General features: G+C 45.0%; 2 protein-coding genes across 2 annotated transcripts; both read right to left on the bottom strand.

Annotated features, from left to right (window-relative positions):
* Positions 1 to 1,879: 1,879 nt before the first annotated feature.
* Positions 1,880 to 25,082, bottom strand: slc25a37 (solute carrier family 25 member 37). The gene is made up of 5 exons (XM_063195447.1): positions 24,803 to 25,082; positions 8,020 to 8,248; positions 6,400 to 6,456; positions 5,074 to 5,213; positions 1,880 to 3,411 (listed from the first exon to the last, which is right to left on the bottom strand). The coding sequence occupies exons 1-5, from the start codon at positions 24,992 to 24,994 to the stop codon at positions 2,953 to 2,955; spliced, it is 1,077 nt and encodes a 358-aa protein (XP_063051517.1). The 5' UTR covers positions 24,995 to 25,082; the 3' UTR covers positions 1,880 to 2,952.
* Positions 15,298 to 18,283, bottom strand: LOC134445417 (zinc finger BED domain-containing protein 4-like). Its single transcript, XM_063194501.1, has 2 exons — positions 16,587 to 18,283; positions 15,298 to 16,453 (listed from the first exon to the last, which is right to left on the bottom strand). The coding sequence occupies exons 1-2, from the start codon at positions 18,174 to 18,176 to the stop codon at positions 16,181 to 16,183; spliced, it is 1,863 nt and encodes a 620-aa protein (XP_063050571.1). The 5' UTR covers positions 18,177 to 18,283; the 3' UTR covers positions 15,298 to 16,180.
* Positions 25,083 to 25,304: the final 222 nt, after the last annotated feature.

The raw sequence follows: 25,304 nt of genomic DNA, 5'->3' as shown, positions 1-25,304 counted from the left end.
CTGTATAGTCAGTTAAGTGTACAAGAGCTAAAAAACAAACAAAAACAAGAAAGCAGGAGAAAAAAAAATCACTCGTGTACACACACACACGCACAAACACACACTCTCAAACATATATACACTATATTTTTTTAAAGAATAAAAAAAAAAAACATGTCGCTTAAGCTGACAATTTCTTTTCTTTACAATATTTTGTACATTTGCCATTATCAGTCCACAGACTTGTGCGTGATTGACTTCAGAGCAAGCCAGTGCTGCTCTGCCTGAAAAAAAAGAAGGCAAACCTTTCTGGGTCCTCCAGGCACCCATACATGAACTTCTGCTAAGTTCACAATATAGTAGTTGCAGTTTTTGAGTTAAGTGCTCCAAATACGTACACATCTACAGGAATGGCCCAGGCAGAAACAGAACATTTTTAGGAGCGAAAAAAAGAAAGGTGGGCCACATGAACGTTCTGTCAGTGTTCCTGTATATTGTGTGTGTGTGTGTGTGTGTGTTTGCGTGTGCGTGTGTGTGTGTGTGTGTGTGTGTGTGTGTGTGTGTGTGTGTGTGTGTGTGTGTGTGTGTTTGCGTGTGCGTGTGTTATTTACATACTTTCCACTTTGACTGTGAGAATGCTACGGAGTGAATGTGGAATGAGTGTCAGTCAAGCAAGCTGACTGAATGACTTCTGGTAGCTGAGTGAACATGGTGCGTTTTGTGTTATTTGGGGGGTGTGAGGATAACAGACAGAGGAACTTGGTTTCAAAAGTTCAACAATGAACTTACTGTATGAGGTGGTCATTTACTATAAAAACAATCAGTCACAAACTCATTCATACGCTCAATATGGAGTGAGGAAGGCAGTGGAAATACAGACAATGCAAAATAAAACCCCATCTGTATAAGGTTGTGTGTATGACAATGAGCCTGGCAAAGAGAGAAGGCATTGACATGCTACTGAACATTCACATTGGAATAAGAATATGCATCAGTATACCTCTCACTCAACTTCTGAGTCCAATTCTGATCCATATCATGACACGTGAACAGGAAAAGCATAGTCCTCATTTATGCCTCTTCATGGAAGAGCAGTCTTCCTCTAGCCCTAGTAGCCATCTCACATATGAGATTCACTTCCGCATAACGTCGAACGCCAAAAAACATAGGAATCAGGCAGCATCTGTGACCAGTTACATGACATCAGGTTGCATGTCTCTGAGGGGGAAACAGTTTTATTCTATTTTTCCACATATTCTTTAGATAGGCCTACTACCAGTTTTCCATATGGTATCGTTGTTAAGTTTAGAGTCTGCAATTGACTCAGTATGCCCCAGGGACCATTTGTGGCCCGTTTTCATGTAACTGGTCACATGTATATAATATATACAAACATACATTTCCTGGACTTTCACTTAACTTCATGTTCTCATGTCGGAGAACATATCTGGCCCTTGTAGACATCGAAGTCCTATTTTTTTGTGTACAGTACTGCTGTTGAGTCTGGTAGAACTCTAGCACTATACACAGTGAAGGAGAGGGAGCTTTAGGGCAACCACAAATAAGCTGGTTCAGTAGTAAACCAGGTTAAGTTAACTTTGTGGAAGAGGTAAATCATCTAATAGAAGAACCTGGAGTCCTCATTTTCGACTAAAGCTTTACCACTTCCTGTGCGTTAACTAAGCCCGGTTTATCACTTAACCATGTTCTTAGTATACCCTTCTAGGCCTCTGGACTGCACTTCCCAACACCCTTTTTCGGAAACGCATTTCGGTAGGATGGTGAGAGGCCAGAGAAATCGGTTCTGAGTTGGAGTTCACTCAGGTAGCTTTTTTTTGAGGGAGCTCTTTGTGAAATAAAACTGATCTGATCGCATGATCAAAAAAAACACAAGTGGACAGGCCTGTGGGAGTATTTTTGTTTTTTCGTTTCTTTTTCTCTATTTTTTTTTAAGTGTGATAGCATGAAGAAATGAGGAATGCTCTCAATTAAACAGCCCTTTTATAAAATACACACAGAAATCATGAGCACACACACGCCCACAGTCGCACGTGCACACACACAGGCGCTAGCACACACGCACGCATACACAAGCACACACACAGGCACACACCCTGCGGCACTTCCGAAATCCTTGAAACACGAACTCCGCTCAGCCAATAAAATAAATAAAATAAAAAAAGAAATTCCTACATGAAATTCATAAACAAACGGATGGAGCCCAGGCAGCACACACTGTGTCGAGAGAGAGAGAGAGAGAGAGAGAGAGAGAGAGAGAGAGAGAGAGAGAGAGAGAGAGAGAGAGAGAGAGAGAGAGAGAGAGAGAGAGCGCGAGAGAGAACAAGGGAGCGAGAGAACAAGGGAGCGAGAGAGAAAGAGGAGTCATCACACGGACAGTGTGGCACAGAAGTGACCGGACAGGGGAAGTTTGTGCAGTGAGCGAGAGATCAGCACAGAGGGGAGAGAGAGGAGGGGTAGTGGGAAAGATGGAAGGATGGGGGCATTGTGGAAGATGAAGAGAAGAGGGGTGGTTTAGGGATGGTGCAATAACCACACTTTCAAAAATGCCCCTTCCCTCTGTTCTCTTAGATAGCCGTAGATCCTTCATCCGTGCAGTCTCTTTTTTCTCCAAAGTTGATGATGGACACATGGTCAGGTGCGACAAATGTCACAGAATGTTGATTGATGGAAAGTTGTTTGAGAAGTTATTAAATGATAATATGAAAAAAATGACTCAGAATGAACACAAAGGCTCTACATGTAAATGTCCAAAAGTGCCCTCTCTCTTCCTAAAGCCAGCTCACAGTGTACGCATGTCTGTGTGTCTGCCATTTCTGTGCGTGTGTGAGTGTGTGTGTGACTGCCCCCATCACATCAACCAATTTTTGAAGTCAGCTACTCTCTCTCCCTCTCCCCAAAGAAAGCTGGCAAGACCTGGACGACCCTCGGTTATGCAATCTCCTTGGCCCCCCTTCATGTAGTGCTGGAGTCCACTTCCTGCTTAGAGTCCTGATGCGCCAAAGCCCTTTGCTGCTGCTGCCGCTGCTGCCACAGTCTCTGCTCCTGCTCTTGCTCCTGCCGCGTCAGAAAGTACTTGAAGAACTCGTAGACGGACCAGGCGATGGCCGTGGAGGGCATCTGATAGATGACCCGGGCCTGCACGCCCTTGAAGAAGGCGGGCGCGCCGCCCAGCCTGTAGACCGTCCGCAGGGCGTTGGCCATGCCCGAGAGGTGGCCGCTCACCTGCCCGCTGGAGCGTAGGGCGCCGTGCTCCTGCGTGTTGAGCAGCGTCTTGCACACGTCCAGCGGCGTGGTGACTGCGGCTGAGACGGCTCCCGCCGCCGCCCCCGAAATGATGTGGCTGGTGGGCCGGTAGCGGCGCTGGGGGTTCAGGCGCTCCTGCGTGAACTCGTACGTGATGAAGTGCACCGCCTGGGAACAAGAGTGGGATTTTTATTACCTTTGTTTTTTTTATTATTCATTTTTCACAAAATATACAAATTCCATTCAGTTGCAATGCAACTATTCTGTTCTGTTCTGTCCAGTTGTCATTACTATGGCAGTGGCATCAGCCAAAGAGTTTAGATTTTAGCAGGGCTGTAGTACTCGAGTCCGGACTCGGCCCGAGTCCGGTCTCAAGTCCTTTTTTTTATGGACTTGGACTTGTCTCGGACTCTGTATTGTTTGGACTCGGACTTGTCTTGAACTCGGACAATGGTCTTGCCAAATTAGGCTTTTGGACTCGCCGGGTCTGTCATTAAGTTTTGTTTAGAACACTGGCCATCATAGATTGTAAAGTGGAGCTTGAAATCCAATAACAAACAAGTTTGTCTTCACATCCATGCCATATAGGTTATCTTCTAAGGTTCACACTATTGACATTCATCCTTTTCATTGTCAAACACTGACCGACATGTGACTCGGACTTGACTTGGACTCGAATCTTTTTGGACTCGGTCTTGTCTTGGACTCGAACCTCTTTGGACTCGGACTTGTCTCGGACTTGACTAGTACTGGTCTTGGACTTGTCTTGGACTCTACAAAGGTGGACTTGACTACAGCCCTAGTACTAACTAACTGGACTTCTTCTGGGAAAGACATTTTTGAAAGCCACTTTGGAATGAGGACGTTTCAAGCTCCAAGAAGTCCTCTCTGGCTAACATGACCTGGATGAAGGAGACTCTTCAGATACTACCACATTTACTACCACTATTACTACTACTACTAAAAGATTCAGTAGTTCTTGCCAAATGTTTGAGACCCTAAGTTGTTGGGGGTTCAGGGGTTTGTCCCCTGATAAAATTGAGTTGTTTCAAGTGTGATTTTAACTCAATAAGACAATGGAAATAAAAAGGCTTGGGCCAGTGGCCATTGCTGGTGTGATGGTCCTGACCTGGATTAGTGCTACTACTACTTCTACTACTACTCCTTCTACTACTACTACTACTACTACCATTACAACTACCATTACTACTACCATTACTACTACCACCATTACTACTACCACCATTACTACTACCATTACTACTACCACCATGACTACTACTACCATTACTACTACCACCATTACTACTACCACCATTACTACTACCACCATTACTACTACCATTACTACTACCATTACTACTACCATTACTACTACCACCATTACTACTACCATTACTACTACCACTATTACTACTACCATTACTACTACTACCATTACTACTACTACTACTACTACCATTACAACTACCATTACTACTACCATTACTACTACCACCATTACTACTACCACCATTACTACTACCATTACTACTACCACTATTACTACTACCATTACTACTACTACTACTACTACCATTACTACTACTACTACCACCATTACTACTACTACTACCACTACCATTACTACTACTACTACCACTACCATTACTACTACTACCATTACTACTACTGCCATTACTACTACTACCATTACTACTACCACCATTACTACTACCACCATTACTACTACCATTACTACTACCACTATTACTACTACCATTACTACTACTACCATTACTACTACCATTACAACTACCCAATGTGCATTGTTGGTGTGATGTTCCTGACCTGGAAGGGGATGTTCATGGTGAGCTGTGTGCTGTAGCTGCGGTAGAAGGCGGCCGGGCCCTCGCCACGCGTCACCCGCACTATGCAGTCCCACAGCCCACGATACGGGGAGTTGAACATCTGCATACGCTGCTTTATCACTGGGGACGGAAGGCAAGGCAAGTTTTTATTTATTATTTTTTACAGCGCGTTTCATACAAAAAGGTGAAACTCAACGTGCTTTATCAAAAAAGGAGGTGGGAGGAAGGTGGAGGAGGTGGGTGCATGAGAAGTGTGGAAGGAAACAAAGAGGGAGAGAGAGGGATAGAGAGAAATGGAGGAAAAAAGGAGATGGAGACTGGATGGAAAGAAGGAGAAAAAAAAGAGTGTAAACAGAGAGAAACAGAGTGAGTTTCGAAGAAGGAAAGACAGAAGAAAGAAACGAAGAGAAGGAAAAAGAGGTTGCACAAGAAGCAAAGGAGTGGAAGAAAGAAAGACCAGAAGAATTTGAAAGAGGAAATCAATGAGGGGAAAGCCAGAGGAAAACAAAGAGTTGGAAAAATGGTCAATATAAACAAATCTGGAAAGCAGCAACACAGACTGAGGTGAAAAAAAAAGAAACGTAATTTTACAGGGTCTTTTAGTGTAACTACATGCATCAACTTATATTATGTAGACTTTTTTTTTAAGTTGAAGTATATTTTTTGGACTTTATGCCCAGTGTACAGATCTTTCTCTCACACGAGACTCCAAAAACTGCCATGGATACTCCAGTGACAAATGTTGAATGATACCTTTGTAAAGTCCTGTTTACCTTCTCTTTTGTACGTCACTTTTTGTAAAAGTTTCACCTCACTGAAACAGGCTATCACTGTACTTTCAGTTCTTGTTTCCAGTATCACTTGTGGCTGCATGGTTTTGTTTAGGCTCTCCCCATTTCTGACCTCAATGAACTGAGGTGTGCTTAATACTGTACACTCCTGTTTAGAAAACTCATAGTGTGGCAACCCCATGTCTATTGCTTAAGATCTCACAAAGTTTCCTTGTCATTCTGTGATAAATGGCAGACCATCGGCAGACCTTCCTCAGGGCTCATTCTACAATCCCAAACCTTGGGTGGGAAATTCCACACAAAAAAATGATAATGTGATACCGTAAGAAAGATACTGTGCATAGCCACTGCCCAAAATGATTCATGTTGGACAGCCATATATGTGTGTTCAGCCATATATTAGTATGTGTGTTCAATCAATCAATCAAAACATCAGCTGCCATCTTAATAAAAACCCTGACACAGTCCACTGAGTATGTAATCATGAACAAATAATGGATTTGATAGGCTGATACCTTCAGCTGGATTCATCACAGCATCGTGAAGCACAGTGGCTAGACTACCAGCCACACCTGAAAAAGAGGCGCACACACAGACAGACAGACAGACAGACAGACAGACAGACACACACACACACACACAGACACAAAATGTTAGGGCCCAATGTAATCTCTTCTCTCGTCTGGCCATTAAGGAAATCATTCCGACTGGTGGAATGAACACACAGTGTTGGAAATAGAACATCACAAGACTGTTGCAAAATCCACTTCATGCATGTGGTTGGTTTGGAAGAGGGGGGACAGAATGATTTCATAGTTCAACACTGTGATGAAAGACTATTTTTAGACAAAGCAGTGGATCACAAGGTTCTCCACAGGCTACTGTACTAAACCGTTGGCTAGTCTAGAATCGTACCTGGCTTCTAAAGTCCCTGCATGATTCTTATGTGTAATGCTCAATAGGCTACTAGACCGAAGTGTATGTGGCTGTTCTATTAATTACACTTGGCTTCTAATGTGTAATTATCAACAAGCTGCTACACCATTGCCTATGTAGCTGTTCTACAATCATCCCTGCATGTGTAATATAGGGATGCAAATTATCGATGAATTCATTAATCATTAGTTGATAGCCTTATCGATCGACTTACGATTAATTGATAAGCGGCATTTTCTCACCGAAATCTCAATGTTTCTCGAAAAAAAACTACTAAATCTAAAAATTGTAATAAAAAATTTAGATAAAATACCACATTTAAATTAATTCTATTTTAAATAAATTATCCAAAGGTGATTTAAATATTCCCACTATTCACAGCCCTCTTCACACACACTCTTCACATGTCCATTTCACCTGGGTCTCTTGTCAGTTGAATTGTCGATTAATTGCGATTAATGTTTTTTTATCGATTAACGCATTGATCGATTAAAGTCAATTAATCGATTAATCGTTTGCATCCCTAATGTGTAAATATTAATAATCGATGGGCGACTGACTGTAACGTTGGCTGTATGGCTTTTCTTGGCTTCTAATGTATAATAATCACCAATAGGTTACTAATACTATACCGTTGCCTATGTGGCTGTTCTACAGTCGTCCTTGCATGAGTCTAATGTGTAATAAACAATCAATAGGCGACTGACTGCACCGTTGGATATGTGACTTTTCTAGAATCATACTTGGCTTCTAATGTGCAATAATCACCAATAGGCAACTAGACCATTGCCTAGTATGTGGCTGTTCTAGAATCGTCCCTGCATGGTTCATATGTGTAAAATATAAATCGTTCGATATGCGACTGACTGTACCGTTGGCTATGTAGCTGTTCTGCATGGTTCTAATGTGTAAAATATAAATAATCGATAGGACAACTGACTGTACCGTTGGCCATGTGGCTGTTCTAGAATCGTCCCAGCATGTGTAAAATAACAATAAATAAATAATCAACAGGCGACTGACTGTACCGTTGGCTATGTGGCTGTTCTGCATGGTTCTAATGTGTACATATAAATGATCGACAGGCGACTGACTGTACCGTTGGCTATGTGGCTGTTCTAGAATCGTCCCAGCATGTGTAAAATAATAATAATAATAATAAATAAATAAATAAATAATCGACAGGCGGCTGACTGTACCGTTGGCTATGTGGCTGTTGCCTCCGTTCTGGATGACTTCGCTGAGGGAGCGCTTGCAGCGCTCGTAGCAGGCGAAGTAGAGGGCGTGGGCGGGTCCGGCCCCCAGCACGGTGATGTTGAGGCCCCTGAGGGGTCGCATGAGGCCCTCCGTCCGCACGATGCGCTGCAGGGCCTCGAACACGCTCCGGTACTGGGCCTTGGGGTCCGGCTGCAGGCTCTGCATACGTGTCTGTGGGAGAAGACACAAGCAGACACAGATATGGATTAATGGGACACGTGCACACAAGAAAGAGACACAGAGAAATACACACACACACACACACACACACACAGGACATACACAAAAACACACGGGAAATGAGGCAGACACACATAGAGAGGACGCACACATGCACGCACACACCACAGGACAGGAACTGTGTGTAGCGAAGGGGAGTAGAGTTGTCCAGCTGGGACTCGAACCCAGACCTTCTGGGGTAGTAAACCGGGGCTCTGACCGCTACACCAAAGAGCCAGGCTCGTTGGCGTGACAGTCAGAACACACCCACAACCCTAGTGATGGTCACTCCATCACACTGCCTTCCCCTTCGGGAAGCGCACCCGTGCGCTTCACACACTCATGGTGTCCCTCACGCAACTGCCCATCATGCTTCTCCCATCCAGTGTGCCCCATCATCAATGCTTCACCCATCACTGGGGTCCCTCACATGGGGGTCACCAATTCTGGGAGTCCCTCACATGGAATTACGGCTCACACACAATGGGTACGCTTCCGATGGCCTCACGGTACCATCCCACTTCTGACACCATTTGTAGCGAAGGGGAGTAGAGTTGTCCAGCTGGGACTCGAACCCAGACCTTCTGGGGTAGTAAACCGGGGCTCTGACCGCTACACCAAAGAGCCAGGCTCGTTGGCGTGACAGTCAGAACACACCCACAACCCTAGTGATGGTCACTCCATCACACTGTGGTTAAAGAGAAGGGCAGAAAACTGAAAGACAGAGTGAATCTTCATAAACTGGAGAAAAGTTTCTTCAAGGCATTCCATTATACAGTATATTATACACATCCTTTACACCAAACCAAATACAGGGACAGTAAGACCTACCGCGGGAAACTAAGGGTTAACTTCCCTGCTCTGAGGCGTAATAGAGGCCGTTAAGGGGCCAAAGAATTGGGCAACAGAGGGAGATGAGGAGATTAAACGTTGTTTTTAACTTGCACCAAATGAATTTTACAAAAGAACGAGGTTACCACAGACCTCACAAGCAGTCACACATTGTCTTGCCTTCCAATTTTTTTGAAACTTTCTTTCTCAAAATCAATTTATTTTCATGAAATTTCCTTTCCGTGCGAGAATGCGTCAGGCAATTGTTTGATACAAAAGAAAGGCTGGACTGGGAGTGTTACAGGCAGGCTGTTGCATCAGTCTTTCTGTCTGGATATCTGAATCTGTGAACACCATAGTCAGAGAAAATGAAATGATCGTTTTGATTGTTGAGAAAGGGGAAGGAAGCGGAGGGCTGTATGCGACGGGAGATAGAGACAGGGCCAGGGCATCTTTCTGGGGCTTCCCTACGTTTTGTCTGAGGAATAAAAACAAGCTTTGTGCTGACTGAATGCTTTGGCATGGGACACTACAACAAAAGTACTTGTGCAACAAAAAAATCCCAAGGCTGAGTCCTTTTGGCAAAAAAGGGGGTCAGCACTCAGCCCAGCACAAATGCGAACACACTCCAAAACTCTGTGAGTGATTTCAGAGGTAGGGAGATGGTATGCCAGAAATAATGTAACTTCAAGCAATGTCATTTTGGTTGCTCTGTGGCGCAGGGTGCTAAGACCCCCACAAACAGTTTGGGCTAGCATGCCCAGGGGCACCCAGGTTCAAATCCACCCTTGGTCATTTCCCAACCCTTCCTCATCTCTGTCAACACTGACTTCCTGTCAGTCTTCACTGTCCCATCAGAAATAAAGGCCTGAAAAGTCATGTCATTTTAATGTCACTGTTAGTTCAGCTATGGTAGCACTACAGCCTCACAAAATGAGTAAAATAATGAGGTCTTCAAAGATTATTGGTATTCTTCTCTAGATCAGGAGTGTCTCAAGGGCCGGATGCGCCTCGCCAGATGGTTCAATCCGGCCCCAGACTTGACGAAAAAAATACTTGACAGCATTTTTTTTTTCTTTGCTTGTCATTTGCAGTCAATGCTCCTGATGAATCCACTGCCATCCAAATCGAGCTGATTGACTAATGTGATTCCAATTACAGAAATTCGTGATATTTTGCAATTACATTCAGCCAACGCAAGATCAATTTGATTGTATGTGGCCCCTTGACCAAAACATATTTGACACCCCTTCTCTCGAATTGTGAGCAACATCTCCTGGACTTATTCAATTTTGGATGAAAGGTCAAACATCTTCCTTTCAATATCCAAATAAAAAAAGTCCAGTTGCTTACAACCAATAAAAAAAAAAACCTAAAACTAAAAACATCTTTTTCCACTGGCTGGATGATCCATGAGAAACAAGGTCGTCTGGTTCAGATAACGAAACTCACTTCAGTTTCAGTGAAGCAGCCTTATTTATTTATGGTGACATAACAGACGAAGCCTGGTCTGGATTCCTGGTCTAGAAGGCCATTCTCAGGGAGTTCATTCAGTGTGCTGCAGAGCAGAGCTGCAGAGCGGAGCAGAGCTCTCTTCCTGCTGCACTGCCTCTTCCTGTCCTCACCAGAGTTCAGCAGCATTACCATCAAGACAACAACACTAGGACCAATCAACAGGAGCTGGGTGAGGGGGTGAGTGAGTGGGTGAGTGAATGAATGAATGAATGAAAACTTGACAATGAATGAACGAGAACATGAATAAAAAAGGGGAAACCTGACTGAAGATGTGTAATAAACACAGCCCATACTATAATATAATATAATATATTATAATAGAATAGAATAGAATAGAATATATAATATAATATTATTTAATATAATATAATATATAAGCTTATTTATATATTTGTGTAACTTGTCAGCAGAACGCAGTAGTTTTCCAAAAGATGTGCGTGTGGAGACAAAATAGAGTCTGGAGAGAGAGACTGGATAAGATATTATACTAATAGAATATCTGGGAAAGCCAGAACATTGTTCACAGGATGTACAGTATGCAACAAGGCCCTGTATTAGCCTTCCCTCCGTTTCCCTATCCCCCTACTTTGAGGCTTTATACCCCATAAGCTTAACACACACACACACACACACACACACACACACACACACACACACACACACACACACACACACACACACACACACACACACACACACACACACACACACACACACACACACACACACACACACACGAATAAATAGCTGCTTTGCCTTGCTCTGTTCAAACACACACACAAGTCTGCTAAGGGAGCTCAGGAGAGAAGCATCCTCTTATGTCCTCTAATACCCCCACCAAACATGGCTAATTGTCTTGGTAATACCACAACATCTCAAACGTGAGCCACCGAGCCTCCTAATCATCACTGCACTGTAATCATCATGCTACAGGTAAGCATGGTAGGCAAGAAGCTAAGTGTTCATACACATCTCCTTTAAATACAGTTTATGCTGCCAAGCTTTAAGTGCTGGGGAAAATATACTAGCAGGCAAGCGTACGCCTGGTATCGCTTGGAAAGGGGATGCAGCAACAGGAGACATTTATTTTAAACCAAATAAATGGATGGACCAACCTCACCCTACCTCGTACATTTTGTTTACTTAGGTGCAGCTGAGTAAGATTTTAACTGTGCAAAGAATGTTCTCTCCGCAGCAAGGATCATATTGCAGAGTGACCAAAGGAGCTGCGGTGAGATCTAAGCCACTGGGTCCTGCCAGGGCCTAACAGTAGGGTACTGGGTTACTACGCTGGCGACCCGGTCAGGTTCGATTCCGGCTCGGGTCACTTGGTGATCCTTCCCAGTCTCTCTCTCCCCACTCCATCCCCGTCTCTCCTCTCCTCAGATATAAAAGGCAAAAAAGCCCAAAGATTTAAGCAACTGAGCTCGTCAGGGGAAACAAAAAAATAGTCCTTTGCTTGCAGAGGAGTTCCTTCGACTAACACTTGGATAAATGAGAACCTTAGCAGATACTAAAATCATGAAACAACCCAACTGCGATCTCAGCCAGACACCAAACAGGTGAAAGACAAGGTGCCCCAACAGCATTTGGCTCTGCATCTATCTGCCTACCTGTGTACCGATCTACCTGCGAACCTGTCCAGGTGCCAACATCCGGCACTGTTCCACTGGGCCCATCACAGTAATTAAGGGTGCAGCTGAGCCTCTCTCACGACCAGCCAATGCTGCTAGACTATCTGCCACTTGGGATTTGTATTGGCAAAGGGTTCACAATCCAATGTGCATCACGATACACATGCCACGATGCGATACTATCACGATGTATTGCAAATCATGTACTATTGAGAGATTTACTTCAGTAAACGTGTAAAAATACAGCTTACTTGTCGTGTAGTATTCATAAGTCAATTGATTTTATTAAGCATTTTAGCATCTGGGAGACAGCTTCCATCACAACAGAAATATTACCTACTCTCTACTGAACAGAGGATAGAGGACAGAGGAAAGGATGCAAGCTTGGAGAAATGACATGCACCTTAGGTCTCCTCCAGTACGCACAGCGTTTCTCATCTGTTGGCCTATGGAACACTTCTCCTCCCTAAGTGTCAACAATCACCAATTACGCCACCACAACCCCCTCTCTGCCTGCCTGGTGACGGGGAGTCTCAAGACGGGTGATTCGGAGGTCTTCCCGGCCCGGGTTGTAACACAAGCTGTTGATGTGTTGAGCGCCTAATTGGCTTGGACGACACAGCAAATGGGCTGTGGGTGTGCAAATGCTACACCAGGGGTGGGAAGAAGCCAATGTCTCGAGGGCCTTGAGTAGTTTACGGCCCTTGAGGCCGTCAAATCCAGCCCCTTTCACAAGAAATATGCCATGTTTTGTGAAGAAATGTTAGAAATTACATTTGCAATACAATTAAGTTACATTTTCAAGGGACCTACTGAAGGTGGGGTCTGTAGTAAAGGTGGCCGTCTTCAATAAAGGCTGGTTTGTGTTCATGGTATGGCCCTTGGAGGACTTTATAAAATTTGAAGAGGCCCCTCGAATGACAGACGTTTCCCACCCCTGGCTTACTAAATAAAGAGAGTGCTTGCATCTCCATAAACCTAATATGACACCCTTGTTTGACAGCAGCCAGGTACGCCAAGACCTGTTTCAGCTGGGAACTTCCTCTATCGATTGCCTTCCTGGAGCGTGAGACGCAACATGATGACATGGAGTCTCCACTTGATGACAGATGAGTATTATTACGAGCAGAAGAATGGGGGAGTTACGTACGTTATACAATAGACTTCTCCGTCAATGCAGAAACTCTAGCCACGTTACATTCACAATTCACAAACCAACAACAATCGCATTTGTTTCATGTACGTTTCCGCCTCTCTCCCTCCAGGAAATGCATTCTTTGACAGGGCTTAGCCCACTGATCTCTAGAAGAACGGCTAAAGGATTGCTAGAAGCGTGTGTGTGCAGAACTCTCGTCATCTGAGAAAGTTTCCCTTCATAACACACCACGGCCCCGTCCCATCACCACTCGTTTTTGCCCCCAACACACTCGCTTTTGAGGGTGCATGTGACCCAACTCATCTGTACAGACATTGTAATGCGTGTGTGCTGTACTCTCCCCGCCACACATAGTATGTTGATGTTGATTAGGTCCTCTGTTGCAGGTCGCTTTGAATATTACCGTCTCTATATATAAAAAATATGACTAAGTAATTATGCTAATATGCTATTGCCATATCTTGGCCCTGCCTCAGAGCAGGAGAGAAGAGGGAAGGAGGAAGAAGAACAAACTCATTCTGTAATGCAGCAACACTACACTGATGACAATAACTATTATGAGAAGGAAACGAAGAGAACACTACACATTCTGCCATGCAGTGAGACAGACAATGATGACAGCTCAGCTCTGACGACAACAACTTGACGGCGATCTTGATTCATGGACGATTGTCAGTGAGCAATCATGCAGCACGCTTTTACCTTTACAAAAAGATAAGCCCACAACGTCTATGGCCTGTACTTTACCTGACAATGCAATCTGCACTTTCTTAAAGAAAAACTTGTATACTGGACTTGATGAGGCCCCTTGGATTTTGGGACACCAACAATTTAGGTAGTGATTAACACATGGTCATAAATGCAATGTTATAACAAGAGTTAAGCTTACAAAACAAGATTACAAGAGAATGATGAATGAAGAATAGGCTGAAAAAGGAAAAAAAGGAAAATAACTTTCTAAAGTGAGACCTTTCTACCACCTGTGGCCTTCTCAATGTAGTGTGTGGCTGCATTCAACAAACAAACAAAGAAGGATCAGGCAATATTCCAACAACATGGCTTCCAACAACATGGTTCAGTCACAAACACATTGGAGGCTATATCAGTAGTACTAGTAAACCTTCTAATAGCACAGTCCCCTGGCTGATTGGATCTGAACAAAAAAGCGGTGCAACACCTCTATTAAAAGGGTTAATATTATTATTCCTTATTGTTCTTTGCTATTAAACTTACTATGCTTAACCTGTTGATTTGATTTGTCACCAAACCATGCAAGGAATACAGAAACCCATCTTCTGTAGACCATTAAAAGATGCCAAGATAACAGCCAACTTAATGAAGACAAAATAATCTATTCTTTCTTTCTCGCTTTCCGGCGGGGGGCAGGGGTTGGGTGGTTGATGGAGAGGCTGGGTGCAGGGGTGAATTCCGGGTCTTGTTGTCGGACATTTGGGGAGGAGGAGGAGACTGGAAGCCCCTTTAGCACTGAAGTGGAAGAAAAATCCCCCTGCCAGCTCTGAACGAACGAATAAAATGAAACACACACTCGCTCAGCCAACACCACCACCACCGCGGCATGGGCAGGGGCTGGGCTGTCTGCAAAAGCTGGGCTGGAGGTCTGTGCTCTTAACTCTCAGCAACAGGGCTCTGAATTAACTTTTTTCATCACCAGCCAAAATGGCTAGCAGGTAGAGATGTCCGATATTGGCTTTTTTGCCGATATCCGATATGCCGATATTGCCCAACTCTCAATTTCCGATTCCGATATCAGCCGATACCGATATATGTTTTCCCCCCCCCCCTCAAAACTCATTTAGGTAACTAACATCACATCTCCTATTGTAGAATTAACACAACATCCTTAATGTTATTGTGATGCCCCACTGGATGTATTCTTGAATGCAACAAGGCTGTCCAAATTTTGTCTATGCAAAATAAGAAAAATACTTCAACTTAATGTAGGGAAAAAGTGCCATGTTTATTTTTTTAATTGTTTGAAACAACAGTTTGAATTACACTCTCCCTGTCATTCACAGATGATAAAACATTGTAAGTAACTGAAAACTATGTGCAACATAGCAGCATGTAACCAACTAAAATAACAGGCATGGTGACACCATGCATGGTGTATGATGGTGTATATGACAGGCTACTATTTTTCTGTGTTTCTTAACTAAAACTTATCACTTTAATTGAATGAATCCACACAATTGCAATGTGGCAACTATACTGCACAATTTTGAAAACTGCGCTTTTGTTTGAGCTACAAAAAAGCAGGTTTGAGGTGGGGTACAAAATGAAACATTTTAAAGGTGTACAAATCTAAGCAGCCTGAGTCCCTAGCCCATTGCTCGGGCTAAAGCAATCATTGAAATTATAAACTGGGCTCAATCAGCACCGCTCTACATGAGCAACAACAAAGATGTGGTAGTGTGCCATAAGAACAGGGAAGGCACAAAGTTTCAGTCCAGACCTTCCAGAGTAGTAAACAAAGTCCTCCTTTAGTATTAGTCCAATGAACAGGGCTAAAAGACTGACTGGCCTTCATAACAGGCCTCACAATCATTGACAATATAAACATTCACACTGGGCTCAATCTACCCGGCTCTTTCAAAGAGTAACAACATGAACGAATATTAAAACAAAAAAGGCACAAGTAATAAAAACAGCTTCAGTCCATACCAGTAAACATAAAGTGCAACAAATGAGGGTAAAAAAAACTGATGCTGATTTGCCTATATGACTGGTCTAATTTTTTCCCTTGTCCATATCTGTGAGGGGTAGATTTTTCTGAATGAAAATGAGCATCTCTGCATTGTTGCAGTGTATGCGATTTCTCTTTTCGTCTATGACATGGGAGACGGCACTGAAGAGCCGCTCGCTGTCTACACTGGTACAGGGCGCAGTGAGGTACTTGCGTGCAACTCGGGCAAGTGCAGGGAAGCGCATCTGGGTGGAGCTCCAGTACTTGAAAGGGCAGGCTGTCTTGAGGATGGTGACTTCTCCCAGGTATGCATGAACCTAAATGAAAAGTAAAACAAAAAAACAAAACAAAAACAGAAAAGTCTACTTACTTCAAAGCACTACAGGCATATGTTATTTAATTAATTTTCATATGAAGCATTCAACAAATCTGCTGGTAAAGTTTACTCACCTGTGATGCTGTTTCGCCTGTAGTTGCTTGTGTGGCGACATCATTCTCTGTGAGGATTTCTTGGTACATGTCCTGCAGGCTTCCTTTTGCCTTCTTAGGTGGGGGGTCCTGGTCCTCCTGGCCTGGATCATCTGCACTGGCACCAGCAGCGTCTTCTCGTTGACCATTGCCCACACTGGCCATTTCATCCACAACTTTCAGCAGCATATTCCGTGCTTCCTCCTTCTTATCCGGGTCAAAATAACGGTCTTTGTAGCGAGCATCAACCATGGTTGCAATTGCATAAAGCGGCTCAGTTTGAACACCATCAAAGCGTTTGCTGACCGCTTCCAACAGCGCATGTTTGGCAGTTTGCACACCTTTGTCAGATTCATCCGTCTTGGCAAGCAGCCGCGTGAGGGACACGACACCAGGGATAACATCAGCAGCAGTGGCCTCTGCACAGCTGATGTCCCTGGTTAGCTGCTCAAAGGGTTCCAGGAGGGTGATCATCTTCTCCATTATCCCCCACTGACTTGCTGTCAATGTTGTGGGGAGTTCATAATCAGCAGCATATGCACTTAAAGCCCTCTTTTGTTCCACCAGGCTCTGCATCATATAATAGGTGGAATTCCACCTGGTGGAGACGTCTTGTTGCAACTTTTTAACGGACATATTGAGTTCTTTTTGTATGTCTTCAAAACGACTGCAAGCAAGTGGTGAGTGCTTAAAGTGTCCTACCACTCGCCTCCCCACCGCCAGGGCATCTGCAATACTGCGCTGAGTGAGGGCACCTCCATTCACTGCGAGCTGTAGAGTATGTGCCATGCAGGGCAGACTTGGGACACCAAACTCCGACGCAGCTTTAGCCATGTTCCGTGCATTATCTCTGACCACTACGTGCACATTCTCCTTGGGGATTCCCCACCTCTCGAACATCCCTTCAAACGCAGATGCGATTGCTTCTGCTGTATGAGACCCGCGGCACTCTTGGGAATGAAGCACAGCCTTTTTCAGCGCAAAGTCTTTATCTAGCCACTGAGCAGTCAAGCTCAACATGCTCACCTGACTAACGCTTGATGACCAGATGTCGGTCGTGAAGCTAATGTATACAGCATCAACAATTAGCTTTTCGACGTGGTTGTAAACAACGCTGTACAATTCCGGTAAACACACGTCTGTTAAATACCTGCGGTTGGGCATGGTAAAGCGTGGCTCGAGGAACTCCACAAGTTTGGTGAACCCTGCGTCTTGTACGATCGAAAAGGGCTGGTTATCCAGTGCAACACACTCAATGATTTTCCGATTTATGGCTTTTGCCCTGGGATGGTCCTTGGCGTATTTCTGTTTTTTCTCGGTGCAATCTTTGAGCGTCAACTGAGTCTTTTTCACTGCCACCGCTGCCTGGCCCTGTTGCTTCTTCTCATTGCTTTGGTTGACAAATGCCGCGTAAATCTCTGGATGATTCAGCTTGAGGTGGTTGATTAAATTGGAAGTATTGAATGAAGACGGTTTGGTTCCGCCTCTCGGAACTGCCGCTTTGCAGTCATTGCAAATTGCGAATTTAACATCCGAAGTACACACTTTAAAATAATTCCAAACCGCAGACATAGCGTTGAAACAGAGCGAGCAACTTTGTTAGGGCAGCCATCCACGCGTGTTTGTTTGTGAGTTTCAAGATGCAGCTTGATGAGGTCATCAAGACTCATCACCTGTGCGACGGTAAACGCTTCAGGAGCGCGGGGTGTAACGGCAGGGTTATTTTATCGGTTCTTCTAAGGGCAAAAAAATCCGATACCGATATTAACAGATATTACATTTTATGCTAATATCGGGCCGATACTATCGGCCTTCCGATATTATCGGTCATCCCTACTAGCAGTCATTGATCTTACTAGCCAAACACACACACAGACTATTGGGCCAAAATGGCTAGGTATTTTCTACCAGTCAAAGTGAAATTTCACCAGCATTTAGCCGGATGGTTAGTGTTAATTTAGAGCCCTGCCCAGCAACACACCGCACTCGTGCCCCCACGTCTCCCCACCCCCACATGGAGTCACTGAACGCATGCCAAAACACAGGGCACAGGTGCTCCTTATGTTTTCTGAGCACGCCGACAAATTTCCAAGCACCCAACCAACCGGCCAAGAACAAGATCGTGACGCCAAGACAGGGTCTCTCTCCTGTGCCGCTGTTGCTACGCCGTATTGACTCCGTTCCTGTAGCCAGGAGAGACGGAAAGGGTTAAAAGGGGGTCACCCAATCGCACGGGGGCCAAAAACATACACATTCCTCAGTCAGTAACGCAGGAATGTGGCAGACGGGTGCTCGTCTTGCGTTTTGGCACGCGTGGCCTGTACATAATTGCACACTCCCAAAATGCCAAGTTTGTATGTGGTGCACACACACACACACACACACACACACACACACACACACACACACACACACACACACACACACACACACACACACACACACACACACACACACACACACAACGAAAAAGGGAGGGATGGTTTCATTCTACCCCAATGCACGCAAATGTGTGCACTGAGCCTGCACAAGTGTGCAGGAGAATAGTGTGTGATTGTGCAAACGATTTGGCTGCATTGTGTTGAATTATTTGTTTGTTTGTTTGTGTTGCGTATTTAGTTCCTTGTTTGTTTGTTGTGATAGAGTCATGGCTTGACATTGGCACCTGCCAACCGGCCAAATGCTGGTAAAAATTGGCTGAGGCTATTGTCAATTTAAGACTCACTAGCCACTTTGACAGGCAACTAATTATTTGGCCTGACAAGTCGCAGTATTGCATCAAATGTTTGTATTTGATTGCAAGAATACTGTGAGGAGAAAAAAACAGACAACAAAACTCTGGTCAGCAGAAAGGCTACATGAATAGCAATGACCACTAGCCACAATGACTGGTGAGCAAGTAAGTTAACTTCAAGCCCTGGATAGAGCGTTAGTTAGCAGGGGCTCTAGGGGCGTGTGTGACGGTTGGCTAATCAGTTAAAAGGAGGGTGGTGGGGTATCATCAAACCCACCCCGTGCCTGCATGCTGTCGATTTATCACATGTAGTGGAACACCCAAACACACCCAGGAATAAATACGCACACTTGCACATCCCAACACACACACACACACAAATACAAACACACACACACAAATACAAACACACACACACAAATACAAATACACACACATCTCCAACACATTGTACGCGCTCGCGTACACACAAACCCACACACCCATGTTGTGAGCCTGGATCGGACTGATAAAGTGGCCCTGCCCTTGTCACAGGGCTCCTTGCAAGGTCACCCCCCACTCCGCCCCCTCATGAGACCCTTGCCTGCTGGGCTAAAGGTTGCTTACTGACACCAAACAACACACACACACACACACACACACACACACACACACACACACACACACAAGCGTGCAAAAACAGCCGCACACACACCAACATAATGTATGCACACACACGCCCCACGAGCAAGTTCTCCTGTGAGCAAAGCTGGCGGCCGGGCACCGGGTGCCTTGTCTGGTGTTGCACCATGTAGCCGAAGCGGTCTGTGTTACAGAAACAACCTTATTGCCCTCTCTGTCTGTCTCTCTCAGTCTCTGTCCATCTTTCCCTCGTCCTGGCCCTTCCATAATTGGGTAATGGCTGTGAATCAGCCACCAGCCGGGCTAATGAATCACCCACGAGGGCTCAGGGCAGGCAGGCCAGGCAGCTCAAAGGCTGAGGGAATGGCAAGGCATGATGTGTACAGTTACTGTAGTCTAGGGTAGACTCGCTCACTTCCCTGCAGGGGCATCCTTATAAGAAATGAGGAAGTCAGTGAAAGTAAATAGAAAAAGGCCCGTCTCTCTCTGTACACATCACATGCATTACTACTTAAATTTCCTCATATGCGTTCGGTTAGTTATGATTGTTTTAGTGCAAGGAGATCCATCCAAAGACAATGAAGATGAAAATAAGCTGTCCAGTCACACACACACACACACACACACACACACACACACACACACACACACACACACACACACACACACACACACACACACACACACACACACACACACACACACACACACACACACACACACACACCTTATCTTTTCTTTTTATTGGATCCCAATTAGCTGGGAGTAGATATCAACTTCCTTCTGTGGAGTTTTGCAATGTTGTACTGTCAAATCTTTTGACTTACAGCAAAAAAAAGAAAAGACGATGCCTTCGTCAAGACACAATGCCAAGTAATGAGCATTCCAGACCATGAGACGAGTTGGCCTGAAGCGACGTGTGCACAGTGCAAGTCATGCTGACTGACTAGCTGGCTGGCTGGCTGGCGGGTTGGCTGCACCCTCTCGTGTCACCTTTTACATCCTCACGGAAACCTGAAACAGGCTCGCCAGACAAGGTGTGCGTGAGCCAATAAAACGTGCGGACACAAGCCAAGCCCCCTTTTTTTCACCTTCCCCGTGCCCTTGAGCAAGCGGGCAAACGAATGGACGCAGAGACACAGACGAGGGAAGAGAGGGACAGATGAATCAATAAACGAATGAGCATGTCCAGACAGAGGCATAATTAATAAAATCAACTTAGAAATCAGGAGCACTCCTTGAAGGACATTGCAGAAGTAAACTCACATTACCCCACCACAGCTAAATGGGCAAATGAATGGACAGATACACTAGGGAATGAGGGACAAAGAGTTGAACAAATGAATGAATGAGTGTCCAAGCAGAGACGTTAATCCTTAGTTAGCGGAGGAGGTGAGTGAGGTTAAGGAGGGCAAAGGGCAGTCAAGGATATTGGGTTAAAGTTTCCCATACAGCGCAAGCAGGGCTTTTATTATGAAGGCAAACACAAACTAGGTGTCAAACAACAAAAAATGCTGCACAGAGGGCACAGGCAGGCTTTTATTATTGGTCAGGCTAAAACAGCAGAGCAATAACATAGGCTAAAGCACACAGCGTGTTGTTGCCACATAATGCTATCACACATGGTATGCTTCTATGGTCAGGAAAAAAACAAAAAACTCCCACACACAGATCATAAGGTCATCTCACTCCAACACACCTGCCAGCTGAAGTGTACAGAAAAAGAAAGACACTGCCTTCATGTTTTCTATACAATAATTTTGTGAATGCATTATCATCACGCTGTGAAATCAGACAGACATTCTTGACTAATCAGGAAAAAAACAAGGCCTGCAGCCCAGAAGGGAGAGTGAGCTTGCGTCATGACTGAAAGCCCCTGTGACTCAGGTGTGGCCGAGTGGGAAGCCCTGTTTGAAAACACTGCCCAGTTGCAACACATGGAAGATTTTACTTAATAGATGACCCCAACGCTGTACTTACTTGAAGTGAATAATAAAAAAAAATAGTAGTTGCAATAACAATTTTATACCACAGACATAAAAGGGTACATGACACAGCCAATAACTTGGTCAATGAAAACGGACTCTGATTTCGACTGGCATGGCCGGTGAAAACGTCAAATTACTTTTTAGCACTTCAGTAAACTTGGACATCCTCTGTTAGTGCGAAAGAGGATGTTGCACATTAAGCTTAGAACAAAACCATTCAAATCCACTGAATATGTGCGTAACAACTTCCTTAAAGAGACCACGGCTAGGACATATTTTTGTCAACCACAAAAAAACACCTCATTGAGAAGTTCTGACTTTCCCAACACACACTCACGCATGCACAGCAGGCGCACACACACACACACACACACACACACACACACACACACACACACACACACACACACACACACACACACACACACACACACACACACACACACACACACACACACACACACACACACAGGGGGGGAAAACACACCACCCCGAAATGCCAGTATCAGTCTTGTGACTTTCTGTCAAGCAGGCTTATGATACGCACATGGGGCTTGCTCCAAGTCTAAGGATTGTTAGTTTACATAGACTTTACATCAGGACACAATGGGAGCTACTCGCTCCAACCGGAGCTGTTAGTTTCAAACAGACTTCATATCCACAAGTGGCAGAGTCACAAGCTGACAAAAACAGCTGATAACGCCGATGCCAAGACGAGCTCAATCTACTCTTCTCTGCCCACTTTGTCGTCTGTTGCTCACAAATATCTGGCCTCTGCTTTGCACGGCAGACATAAACAACAAATGCCTGGCTGGCTTCGGAAGACCTTGATGATATACAGAACAAATGCCTGGCTGGCTTTATTTCAATGTCAATTTTCGATTTTTCAACATAATCTTATTATTACGTGAAGTTGAAATCAAAAGTCCATGAGACAATTATCAGCTTGTGTTGGAAATAGCAAATATCAAAAGCAGACGGCAGAATTTTTACTACTAGGTCCCCATACCATAACCCTCCACTACTGGGGCTGGGGCGCATCATTATCCTGGTCAAAGAGGCATTATCAGTGTCTACGGGCATGATGTGCCGTCTCGACACATAGCGCTGGGCTGTCCAGGCAACCCAAGGCCTGGCCTTCACCCATTCTCCCGTTTTGGGCAAGCAGAGCACGGGCAAGCCAGGGGTCACCCTGAGAGAGAGAGGTAGCCCTGGAAGGCAGCGCAATGGTGACAAGGGCCCCTGGAGACCTAGCTGGCTGGCTGGTTGGTTGATCGGCTGACACAAACCCACCACCCCCACGGGATCTACTCTGGCACGGTGTCAAGCAGGGCCGCTGCTACGATTTTGGAGCCCCCCCCCCCCAATTCTGTTTCAGAGAATGTAGGGTGGTGCTTATTTTAGCAAAACAGTTCCCTGATTATCATCTCAGCCCAAGCGCTCTGCATATTCAGCTCATGCCTAGCAGCGGCCCTGATGTCAGGCAGGTCAGGGCCACGTCATTCTGGCAGTTGAGTGGAGGGCTGCTGGAGTCTGGCTGTGGGCCAGGTGAACAACCTGCTGCCGCCGCTGCTGCTGCTGGCTGGCTTGCCTTATTAATGTGTCAGGCCAAAAAGCAAATCCACCTGCTGTGAACTGACAAGCCAAGTGCAAGCGAGGTAAAGAGGTGCCATGCAGGCTTGTGAATTAGGCTACTGGAGTGTGGAGAAACACACGCTCGCACACTCGCATTCATTCATTCATGCACACCATCACACGCATGCACTCTCACATTCCTTCTACTGTACACACACACACACACACACACACACACACACACACACACACACACACACACACACACACACACACACACACACACGATCAGAGAGAGTCGCCTGGGGAGAGTGTCCATGGGGGTGGGTGGAAAAGAAAAGCTTGGGATGCCAAACGTTTAGGAGGTTCCAACGTTATAAATATGGACCCCCGTATGACGTGGAAACGCATGATGCATTTCCAGAGAACGTAAAAGCTGGGTCTAAAAATATTTTCCAACATGACATGACCCTTCTCGGGCTCGGTAGTACAGTACAGTGCGCTCGGACACCACTTCATTATCATCCCTAGACACCCTCATATGGGTTTGCGAAAGGCTGCTATCAATGAACTCCAAATGTCAGGACAGCAACTAACTCGCGATAGTGCTCAGTTAGAACCGCTGTTTCAATATCACACTGGGCAGCTATTTTTTTGGCTTTGACATCTACAAGCAAGGATAGTATAACCTTCACAGTGACCGGGTGGAAAAGAGGTCTGTAATTCTGATGTGGTGGCTGGGCAGCTGACGTTTCAACAGAAGTCGTGATAACGCGGGGGCAAATGTGGTCAACTGCGAACATAAACAGGTCTAACAGCCTCGATTTACTTGTTGGTTCAAAATCAAGTAAAACAGCTGTACTGCCAAACCCAGAAGTTAAAAACTTCTGCCACCATTCAGAAACTCACTTTAAGTCAGTGTAGTGAAGCACAGGAAAGTGGTGACCACGAAATAAAGCATGACGATTCATTTGAACGATTGCTACACGTTATTAGTGGGCGCTGAAATCTGAAAGATTCTCCTTAGATATGCGATCCACTTCCATAACCTACCCCAAAGTTTAGCAATGAGCAGTTTTGAGTAACGTTAGCTGACGTTGTTGGACACATCATGCTAGCAAGCTCGCTACACAGACTAGCCAGCTAGCAGAGACTTTCGGCTTAATTTAAAGGTGGTTACTGATTTCAAGAGGTACTATTACCATAGATACTGTCGCAATGCTGGTTTTGAAACCAATGAGACTGTGTCAACTGTTGAAAAATGGTCTTGCATGTCTTACCTTAACAGAGTCTACTGGGTACATCACCGTGTGCTCCAATATTCCTGCCACCGCTCCTGCTGTCATGTGGGTCGTCAAGGAGGCATGGGGTGGCAAACTCTCGTAGTCGCTGTCCTCTGAAGGGTCATCTTCTCGGCCATTTAACTCCGACATCTCCAATGTAGCCACTACTGCCTCAGTGCGTAACTCCATGCGGGAGAAACTGGACTAAATTTGCTTTTTTAACACTCAGCCAACAACCTATCTGAATCGGCGGCAAGGAGAGCCACACCATCATCACTGCGCACCTCCGTAGCTGTGACGTGCAGACGGTACGCGACGGGTTGTCCCTGGCATCCAATCAATAAACGGAAAACACTAATAAGGCGGGCTCAAGCAACGAATGGGGGGTGCTCCAAGTGCATGTATCCAATCAGAAGAGTTTTACAAAGCTACTCTGCTGAGTGAACTTACTAGTAGACTTGAAAAAAACATATACCATGCCATGTCAATGACTCAAACA

This window comes from Engraulis encrasicolus, chromosome 3 (genome assembly GCF_034702125.1).
Source record: "Engraulis encrasicolus isolate BLACKSEA-1 chromosome 3, IST_EnEncr_1.0, whole genome shotgun sequence".
In the NCBI taxonomy this organism is placed as follows: Eukaryota; Metazoa; Chordata; class Actinopteri; order Clupeiformes; family Engraulidae; genus Engraulis; species Engraulis encrasicolus.
Note: the sequence above shows the minus strand (reverse complement) of the source record. Positions and strands in the feature narration are given on the sequence as shown.

Bases quoted from the DNA above. Each gene is read 5' to 3' on its own strand.
- LOC134445417 (XM_063194501.1), bottom strand. From the start codon at position 18,176: ATGTCTGCGGTTTGGAATTATTTTAAAGTGTGTACTTCGGATGTTAAA. The intron at 16,454-16,586 runs GTGAGTAAACTT...CTTTTCATTTAG, and splicing joins CAGGCGAAACAGCATCACAG to GTTCATGCATACCTGGGAGA.
- slc25a37 (XM_063195447.1), bottom strand. From the start codon at position 24,994: ATGGAGTTACGCACTGAGGCAGTAGTGGCTACATTGGAGATGTCGGAG. The intron at 6,457-8,019 runs GTACAGTCAGCC...CCTCTTTTTCAG, and splicing joins CAACAGCCACATAGCCAACG to GTGTGGCTGGTAGTCTAGCC. The intron at 5,214-6,399 runs GTATCAGCCTAT...TTCCGTCCCCAG, and splicing joins TGTGATGAATCCAGCTGAAG to TGATAAAGCAGCGTATGCAG.